Genomic DNA, 10,574 nt, shown 5'->3' with positions numbered 1-10,574 from the left:
ACCTTAACTCTTACATTAACCATTTGGAACTAACGCCTGACCTTCAGAATTAGTAGTTAATGCCTAAACTTAAGAATATGTGGTCCTCTGTAGCTCAGCTGGTAGAGCACGGCGCTTGTAACGCCAAGGTAGTGGGTTCGATCCCCGGGACCACCCATACACAAAAAAAAATTTATGCACGCACGACTGTAAGTCGCTTTGGATAAAAGCGTCTGCTAAATGGCATATTATTATTATAATTAGGAGTTAATGCCTAAACTAAAGAATTAGGAGTTAATGCCTAAACTAAAGAATTAGGAGTTAATGCCTAAACTTAAGAATTAGGAGTTAATGCCTGACCTTCAGAATTAGTAGTTAATGCCTAAACTTAAGAATTAGGAGTTAATGCCTAAACTTAAGAATTAGGAGTTAATGCCTAAACTTAAGAATTAGGAGTTAATGCCTAAACTTAAGAATTAGGAGTTAATGCCTAAACTAAAGAATTAGGAGTTAATGCCTAAACTTAAGAATTAGTTTAATTCTCTCATGAGACCGTGAGCGCTTGTTGCAAATGACACCCTATTCCCTATGTAGTGCATTGCTTTTGACCAGGGACCACAGGGAATATGTAGGGAACAGATTGCCTTTTGGGATGTAGACCATTAGACCCCTTTTTACTGCTGAGGGTAGAACACTAAAAGGATGAATAATGTAACATGATTTGGGTGAATTTGTGTTGTTTCTGGACATAAACATCTTGGTTGCTACCGATGGATCCAGTTAGCAACGAGCCCCTTTGTCCCAAAGTCCCAAAATCACATTATAGTTAGTGGTTCAGTCCAAATGGCTCCCTATTCCCTGAGCAGGGCCCTGGTCAAACCCTATGCGCCCTGGTCAAACCCTATGGGCCCTGGTCAAACCCTATGGGCCCTGGTCAAACCCTATGGGCCCTGGTCAATCCCTATGGGCCCTGGTCGAACCCTATTGGTCCTGGTCAAACCCTATTGGTCCTGGTCAAATCTTATGGGCCCTGGTCAAACCTTATGGGCCCTGGTCAAACCCTATGGGCACTGGTCAAACCCTATGGGCCCTGGTCAAACCCTATGGGCCCTGGTCGAACCCTATTTGTCCTGGTCAAACCCTATTGGTCCTGGTCAAATCTTATGGGCCCTGGTCAAAACCTATGGGCCCTGGTCAAACCCTATGCGTCCTGGTCAAATCTTATGGGCCCTGGTCAAATCCTATGGGCCCTGGTCAAATCTTATGGGCCCTGGTCAAACCCTATGGGCCCTGGTCAAATCCTATGGGCCCTGGTCAAATCTTATGGGCCCTGGTCAAACCCTATGGGCCCTGGTCAAATCTTATGGGCCCTGGTCAAACCCTATGGGCCCTGGTCAAACCCTATGGGCCCTGGTCAAACCCTATGGGCCCTGGTCAAACCCTATGGGTCCTGGTCAAACCCTATGGGTCCTGGTCAAACCCTATGGGCCCTGGTTGAAAGTAGTGCACTATGTAGGGAATAGGGTGCCATTCTCTGGTCTAAAGTAGTGCACTACGTAGGGAATAGGGTGCCATTTGGGGAATAGGGTGCCATTTGGGACGCGTCCACTCAGTGTGAGGACGTACGTGTAAAAAAGCAATACTGTGTATCTACTGTGATGTCACAGCTGTCGTGTGCATGTGGATTGTCAAGGCCAGAAGAAGACAGAAGTCAACATATTAGTCAAAGAGTCAGTTGTTATCTCCTGAAGTCAGTGGCTTGTATTGTACCATCCAATGTCCGTCTGTCCATCCGTCTGTGCTCCCTGTTGAAGTCAATGGCTTGTATTGTACCCATCCAATGTCCGTCTGTCCATCTATGCTCCCTGTTGAAGTCAATGGCTTGTATTGTACCCATCCAATGTTCGTCTGTCCGTCCGTCTGTCCGTTCATCCATCTGTGCTCCCTGTTGAAGTCCATGGCTTGTAATCACCCTGTAGACAGCCACCCAATGTGTAATTTGAGTTGATCTCTCGGCATGTATAGACACCTAAAGTGTCTGTTCAGCTCTCCAATAGTCCATGGCTTGTAGATACTGTATAACTAGACAATGTTTCAGTGGTTCTCTCTCCAATAGTCCATGGCTTGTAGATACTATATAAATAGACAATGTTTCAGTGGTTCTCTCTCCAATAGTCCATGGCTTGTAGATACTATATAAATAGACAATGTTTCAGTGGTTCTCTCTCCAATAAATAGTCCATGGCTTGTAGATACTATATAAATAGACAATGTTTCAGTGGTTCTCTCTCCAATAGTCCATGGCTTGTAGATACTATATAAATAGACAATGTTTCAGTGGCTCTCTCTCCAATATTCCATGGCTTGTAGATACTATATGAATAGACAATGTTTCAGTGGCTCTCTCTCCAATATCCCTTTCCAACCCAGACAAAATCCTCCCAATTTTACCATCTTATTTTTACCACCTTTTCTTTATACTGTATCTGTGAGCTGAAGCCGGAAACAATCCTGGTGCATTTCATTCTGACAACAGACCTAGACATGATTGTGGTATTATGTTTAAAAGTTCCACCATTTGTGTATTGATCTGTGTAAATACATTTACAGGCTTTGGGACTGTAATCTATGGTTGATCAGTCACTGTAATCTATGGTTGATCAGTCACTGTAATCTATGGTTGATCAGTCACTATAATCTAAGGTTGATCAGTCACTGTAATCTATGGTTTATCAGTCACTATGGTCGATGGTTGATCAGTCACTGTACTCTATGGTTGATCAGTCACTGTAATCTATGGTTTATCAGTCACTATGGTCGATGGTTGATCAGTCACTGTACTCTATGGTTGATCAGTCACTGTAATCTATGGTTGATCAGTCACTATAGCCACCCCATGTGTCTGTCTGTCTGGCTGGCTGGCTGGCTGGCTGTCTGTCTGTCTGTCTGTCTGTCTGTCTGTCTGTCTGTCTGTCTGTCTGTCTGTCTGTCTGTCTGTCTGTCTATCTGTCTGGCTGTCTGTCTGGCTGTCTGGCTGTCTATCTATCTGTCTGTCTGTCTGTCTGTCTGTCTGTCTGGCTGGCTGTCTGTCCGTCCGTCCGTCCGCCCATCTGTCCCTCTGCCCTCCATCTGTTCGTGACTCTCCCTGTTGTAGTCAACGGCACACAGTCCAGTTTCATTATGCTGCCGAAAATATCCACCACACAGATTCTCCAATCTACTCCCTTTGGTTGTGTCCTAAATGACGCTATATATTATATTATATATATATACTATATATTCCCTATATATTATACTATATATATACTATATATTCCCTATATATTAAATTATATATATACTATATATTCCCTATATATATATATATATATATACTATATATTCCCTATATGTTATATATATATATATACTATATATTCCCTATATATTATATTAATATACTATATATTATATTATATTATATATATAAACTATATATTCCCTATATATTGTACCAGTGAATTATATATAGGGAATAGGGACTGTGTCCCAATAATATCTCCTTCCTCTTGAAGTGTACACTTGTTCACTACTCCACACTATTTCAAAAGCATTGGATTAGTGTTGGCATGTGCTGGAGGGGTTTTTTCATATACCAGTCACGTCCTTTCAAATCCATGAAGGGAAGTGAACAAGTGCCCACTTCGGGAGAAAGGAGAGATTATTGGGAGGCTTCCAAGGTGTAATTTCAAACAGTCAAGTTATCCTTGTTGTGAGGCCTTTCATCGCTGCTGTATACCAGGGTTGGAGTTCATTCCATTTCAATTCCATTACATTCAGAAGGTTAACCAAATTCCAATTCCAATTCCAAAATGTTCCTCATTGAAAAGCATTGAAGATAATTGAAATTCCAGTGTACTTTCAGAATTGACTGGAATTCAAATGAAATTGACCCCAACCCTGCTGTAGATGTACAGTCAGGTCCCAAATTATTGGCAGCCTTGATAAAGATGAGCAAAAAACGCTGTATAAAATAAATAACAGAGAAACTGAGCTACGGTTCCTATACCACATAATGTATACTCCAGTAGCTACAGCAGCTTGCCAAAGTATTCCCCCCCCCTTGGCATTTTTCCTATTTTGTTGCCTTCCAACCTGGAATTAAAATTGATTTGTATCATTTGATTTACCCAACATGCCTACCACTTTGAAGATGCAAAATATTTTTTCTTGTGATACAAACAAGAAATAAGACGAAAAAAACATCTGGTGTTCTTGGGCTGATGAGAGGTGTTGGGTTTGCGCCAGACAGTACCTTCTCCCAGATGCCTTTTGCCGAACACCAAATGTGTTTGCTTATTTTTTTTCTTTAAGCAATGGCTTTTTTCTGCCCACTCTTCCGTAAAGCCCAGCTCTGTGGAGTGTACGGCTTAAAGTGGTCCTATGGACAGATACTCCAATCTCCGCTGTGCAGCTCCTTCAGAGTTATCTTTGGTCTCTTTGATGCCTCTCTGATTAATGCCCTCCTTGCCTGGTCCGTGAGTTTTGGTGGGTGGCCCTCTCTTGGCAGGTTTGTTGTGGTGCCATATTCTTTAAAAAAATTTATAATGGATTTAATGGTGCTCCGTGGGATGTTCAAAGTTTCTGATATTTTTTTCATAACCCAACCTTGATCTGTACTTCTCCCCAACTTTGTCCCTGACCTGTTTGGAGACCTCCTTGGTCTTCATGGTGCCGCTTGCTTGGTGGTGTTGCAGACTCTGGAGCCTTTCAGAACAGGTGTATATATCCTGAGATCATGTGACAGATCATGTGACACATAGATTGCACACAGGTGGACTTAATTTAACTAATTATGTGACTTCTGAAGGTAATTGGTTGCACAAGATCTTATTTAGGGGCTTCATAGCGAAGGGGGTGAATACATATGCACGCACCACTTTTCCGTGATTTATTTTTTAGAATCTTTTGAAACAAGTTATTTTTTTCATTTCACTTCACCAATTTTGACTATTTTGTGCATGTCCATTACATGAAATCTAAATAAAATTCCATTTAAATTACAGGTTGTAATGCAACAAAATAGGAAATTGTATGCTCAAAAGAAATGGGAAATTGTGTAATTTTATCCTAATTCAATTGCTTAGAGAAAGAGATTTTGTTTAACAATTAATACTTTTTACTATAAAAAAGCTAGGTGTCAAAATTACTGGCACCCCTGTTTTCAACACCTTTCAATACCTCACCTTGCGGGGGGAAACGGCACTGATAACGCCACATGTTTTAGTTATAAATGATGTGGTTAACTGTACGGATGAAAGGGCAACATTGTGCCGCCCCTCTTCATTGACCTGTCAAAGGCTTTCCATACCGTTGATCGCTCACTGCTAATTCAGAGGCTTGGCTCAATTGGCCTAAACCAGGCTGCATGTAGCTGGTTTAAAAATGACTTGACAGATAGAACTCAATGTCTATCTACTGATGGTGTTAAATCAGGTTTCCTGGATATCACGAAAGGTGTCCCACAGGGGTCCACCCTGGGTCCTGTACTTTCTACTGTTTACATTAACAATATCGAACTTATCTGTAAAGAAAAAACTGTAACCTGCACTTGTATGCCCGATGATACTGTTGCATATGCTATTGCCCCCACGGTTGACCAGGGTTGATCTGAACTACAGTCTGCCTTCATTGAATTACAGAAAAAACTTTATTGACCTGAAATTAGTATTGAATGCAGGTAAAAACTCAGTATGGAGTGCATAGAAATAACTCTGATGATTTAACCATATGTACTTTGGATGGTGTCCATATTGATCGTGTCCCTGCTTACAAATATCTGGGCATCTGGAGAGACGAAAAGCTGTCTGATGAGTTAGTTAATAAAAATTGGCTTCTTCAATAGAAACAGGTCCTGCCTCTCGCTAAACAGTAGAAAGCAGATTATTCAGTCGACGTTCCTATCGGTCCTAGACTATGGCGACGTCATCTATATGAACGCAGCTGCCACTTCATTAATGCCGTTAAGATGCAGTTTATCATAACGCTCTGCGCTTTAATACGGGCGACAATTATATATTTTTTACTCATCGCTGCATTCCCTAGCGGAAAGTTGGTTGGCCCTCTTTGATGTCACATAGACATTGCTATGTTTTAATTTATAAAGCACTTTAACAAAAACTCTCACTGTTCCTATGGTTACCAACCTTTAGACGTGAGTTACCACACCCGGTCTCAGGGATGGATCACTCTGGAAGTTCCTTTGGTCTCTACGGGAGCTTTTAGTTTTCTTGCACCTTTTATTTGTGGAACAATCTTCTAAATGTTCTTAAACGTGATGTTCTGGTGTCTCTAATTCAGAAAGCTGATAGAGGACCTTATTACTGATTAATGTGTTTGTTCTTTATGACTGTGTTTTTCTTTCTGCTTGCATTTTGTATTTATGTGTGGTCCTCTGTAGCTCAATTGGTAGAGCACGGCGATTGTAACGCCAGGGTAGTGGGTTCGATCCCCGGGACCACCCATACGTAAAAATGTATGCACACATGACTGTAAATCGCGTTGGATAAAATCGTCTGCTAAATGGCATATTATATTATATTTTGATGTGTGTATTAATGTAATTTCTGTGATTCAGGGCTCATCTGTACAATACACATTGGTCTCAGTATGACTGCCTGATCAAATAAAGGTTATATAAATAAAGTAAAATAAAATATGAGTTGGAGAACACATTGGGAGGAATCTGAGACCATTCCTCCATACAGAATCTTTCCAGATCCTTGATATCCTTCGGCTGTTGGGTCTCATGTGAATCTATGTGACCTACATAGGGAATATGGTGGCATTTCAAACACAACCCAATATAAATAGGTCCCTGTGACTGGAGAAAGCATTATGGTCCATGTGGCTGGAGAAAGCATTAGGGTCCATGTGGCTGGAGAAAGCATTATGGTCCATGTGGCTGGGGAAAGCATTAGGGTCCATGTGGCTGGAGAAAGCATTATGGTCCATGTGGCTGGAGAAAGCATTATGGTCCATGTGACTTCCCCTCAGAAGGACCTCTTCCATGACTTGCAGAGTATTTTCTGAATGACTGGGTTCTCGTCAAAAGTAGTGGACCATAATATGCATATACTGTAGGTCCATCCGTTTTCAAATATTGGTCCCACATCCGTGTCTGTTCAGAAAGACCTCTTCCCTGACTTGCAGACTAGAATCTTCTGGAAGGCTCGTCTGAAGTCCTGATTGAAGATGGTGTAGATGACGGGGTTGAGGGAGCTGTTAACATAGCCTATCCAGAAGAAGAACTTAAAGAGAGTCTCAGGGATCTCACACGGCGCCCGGCACACTCCATACAGGCTGCAGGCAGATCAAATACAATCAATTAATTAATCAATTAATCAATCAATCAATCTAACAGTTGGCTACCACTTGGCTGTAGTCCAATCAAAACAAATCAAAGTATTTAGTTGTTGTCCCAAATGCCACCACCCTGTTCTCTACATAGTGACCTACTAGATGGGCCATGGGGTGACATTTTGGACACAACCTTAAAGTGAAATCTCAACACACTGACCTTATAGTAAAAAACAATCAAATGACTGAAGAAGCTAAAAGCTCAAAGTAAACAACAAGCAATATAAGAGAAATAACTGTCTCGGTGGTGTCTGCCCCTCTTACCTGATGGGGAAAGATGTTACATAACTGTGGAGCTATGGAATACTATGTATTACAGTATTACTGTGTAGAATACATAGTATAAACCAGTAGAAACCAGTAGAAACCAGTAGATACCAGTAGAAACCAGTAGAAACCAGTAGATACCAGTAGAAACAGTAGAAACCAGTAGAAACCAGTAGAAACGCCGTAGAAATAGTAGAAACCAGTAGAAACCAGTAGAATACCTGTAGCTAAAGAAGAAGGGGAACCAGCAGACCACGAAGACGCCCATCACCACCGCCAGGACGAAGGTAAACCTCTTCTCCCTCGCTGCCGTTATCGTCTTCCTGTTTACGGTGCTCCGCCGCTTCCTACGGGACGAGAACATCTCCATGGACCTAGAGCTGGAGCGCGACTTCCTGCTTCCTGTGGACTTCCTGCTCTCTGAGGGTTTGGATGAAGCCAAGCTGCTCTTCCTGCTTCCTGTGGACTTCCTGCTCTCTGAGGGTTTGGATGAAGCCAAGCTGCTCTTCCTGCTTCCTGTGGACTTCCTGATCTCTGAGGGTTTGGAGTCCTTCTTGTCATCATGGTGATGATGGTGGTGGTGATGATGATGATGATGTTGGGAAGAGGAGGAGGAAGGGGGACGTTTTTGGGGTTTTTCGTCCGACGAGCTGCTGTCGTCAAAGTCGTCTGCATCGTCTGGGTCGGGGGTTGATTTGGGCTCGTTGGGTAACAGCCCCGGTGGTACCGGCGTCTTCTGCTGGCGCTGGCAGTGCCCGTTCTCCCGGGCAACCCCTCCGCCCCCACCGTTCTCCTTCAGAGACCCTCTGCCCCCCTCCTCGCCCCCCTGCTCCAACCCGTTAACGTTTAACGGGGCCGTTCCGTTGTCCTCCACCTCTCTCTTCTTCTCCGACATGGTCCGTGTCCGCGTCTTAGCAACCTGGTAGATCCTGATCAGAAGAAGAATCATCATTTACATCTGAGCCATTTAGCACCACACACTAGGTAGTGTACTACATAGGGAAATAGGGTACAATTTCAGACACACACTAGGTACATAGGGGAATAGGGTACCATTTCAGACGCACACTAGGTAGTGTACTACATAGGGGAATAGGGTACCATTTCAGACGCAGCCTTAGTAGTGAACTGCATGGGTGGGTATAAGTAAAGGGGGAACTCAACTCACCTGATGTAGACTAGTATCATGATAACGCAGGGAGCGAAGAAGGACCCTATACTGGAGTAGAGGATATACCAGGTCTCATCATTCAGCCGACACTGAGGACTGATGTCCCCACCGCTGCTCCTGTCCATGGAGATCAACGGCGGAAAGGAAATAACAGCCGAGATCAGCCACACCACTACGATCATCCCCTTCAGCCGTTTGGGAGTCCGCTTCTGGTTGTATTCTATCGCCTGGGTGATCGACCAGTAACGATCGAGGCTGATAGCGCACAGGTGAACTATAGACGACGTACAGAAGAGGACGTCCAACGCCAAGTAGATGTCGCACCAAACTTTCCCGAAGAACCAGTAGCCCATGAGTTCGTTGGCTAAAGAGAAGGGCATGACGAGAGTAGCCACTAGGATGTCCGCGCTGGCGAGAGACACCAGAAAGAGGTTCTGTGGCGGTTTGAGAGCGCGGCTGGTCAAAACGGCGATGACCACCAGAACGTTGCCCACTATGGTAAACAGGATGAGAAAGCCAACGACTACAGCCAGTCCCGTTATGGAGAGGAGAGAGTACTCAGTGTCCCCGGTAACCGAGGAGGAGTTGGTGTATGTGGTATTCCACTCGTCCGCCACCTCGGAGAAATTCAAGAAATCCATTATTTTAATCACTCAGGCGTGACGGTAAAAAAATAAAATAAAAATCCAGGGAAATAATATGTGTTATTCACTAGCACACATCCGCGAAGGGTTAGTTATATTTCACATGTCTTTGGAGAAAAACGTTGAAACCACACCGTCCCTTTCCCCTCTCTCTCTCCGCCCTCTTGCTCTCTCTCTCACCTGCTTCTTATCTTCAGCGCTGTCATCTCCGATCCGTTCCGAGACAGAAACGGACTAAATAAAAATCTGAAAAAAATTCAAAAATGCTCCGAAGACAAACTGTCATCCGTGTTAAGATTCGACATAACTTAATCACCACCAGAAAATATCCGTTAGATCCATCCACGCGCCCTCCGCGGGTAGCAAATGTCCTCCCTGCTCCATCCCGACTGCATCTGTATCTGACCCCTCCTCGAGCTCCCCCGCCTCTACACGGAGTGTCCTGCTCGAGAGGTTTGTAACAGCCACGTGCTGTTCGCGGCGTTTAAACTCACAGGGACCCCGCTTCTCCCCCTGTAGGAGAGAGAGAGAGAGAGAGAGAGAGAGAGAGAGAGAGAGAGAGAGAGAGAGAGAGAGAGAGAGAGAGAGAGAGAGAGCGAGAGAGGGAGTTTTTTTTTAAGCGTGTTAATTGATAGATAATGTCACACACACACGCACACACGCGCACACACACACACACGGAACAGCCTCGCGCAACAGCATCGCAGAACGTTTCATTTAATTCCAAATTTAATTCCAAGAAGAATGTGTTCTGTCTGGTCTCCTCGCAGACCGCCCCGGTTTGTTTGGTCTGCTCGCTGGAGGTCACTATTGTAAAGGCGGCATGGTCCCGGAGGGAGAGAGGAGAGGATTCGACACCATAACGGGTCCGGTAATATATAACTCAGTGTAAACATGAAACATGAGAACAAAAGAGATAGTCTACCGCTGCGTTTAATTATCTGTTGATTAAGACGTGTTTGTTTAGCCGAGCCACAGTCCGACAGCATAATATATCTCCCCCCGTCCATCCGCACACACACACACACACACACACACACACACACACACACACCATGAATAATTGATAGAAAGGAAGAGCTGCCTGACTCTAACCTTGCATCGTCAGGGAAATA

General features: G+C 43.8%; 1 protein-coding gene across 1 annotated transcript; it reads right to left on the bottom strand.

The window, feature by feature from the left end:
* Nucleotides 1–6,687: 6,687 nt before the first annotated feature.
* Nucleotides 6,688–9,964, bottom strand: LOC121562599 (alpha-2C adrenergic receptor). The gene is made up of 3 exons (XM_041874815.2): nucleotides 8,813–9,964; nucleotides 7,866–8,573; nucleotides 6,688–7,320 (listed from the first exon to the last, which is right to left on the bottom strand). Exons 1-3 carry the CDS (start codon nucleotides 9,454–9,456, stop codon nucleotides 7,143–7,145), a joined length of 1,530 nt encoding a protein of 509 aa, XP_041730749.2. The 5' UTR covers nucleotides 9,457–9,964; the 3' UTR covers nucleotides 6,688–7,142.
* Nucleotides 9,965–10,574: the final 610 nt, after the last annotated feature.

This window comes from Coregonus clupeaformis, unplaced genomic scaffold (assembly GCF_020615455.1).
Source record: "Coregonus clupeaformis isolate EN_2021a unplaced genomic scaffold, ASM2061545v1 scaf0861, whole genome shotgun sequence".
In the NCBI taxonomy this organism is placed as follows: Eukaryota; Metazoa; Chordata; class Actinopteri; order Salmoniformes; family Salmonidae; genus Coregonus; species Coregonus clupeaformis.
Note: the sequence above shows the minus strand (reverse complement) of the source record. Positions and strands in the feature narration are given on the sequence as shown.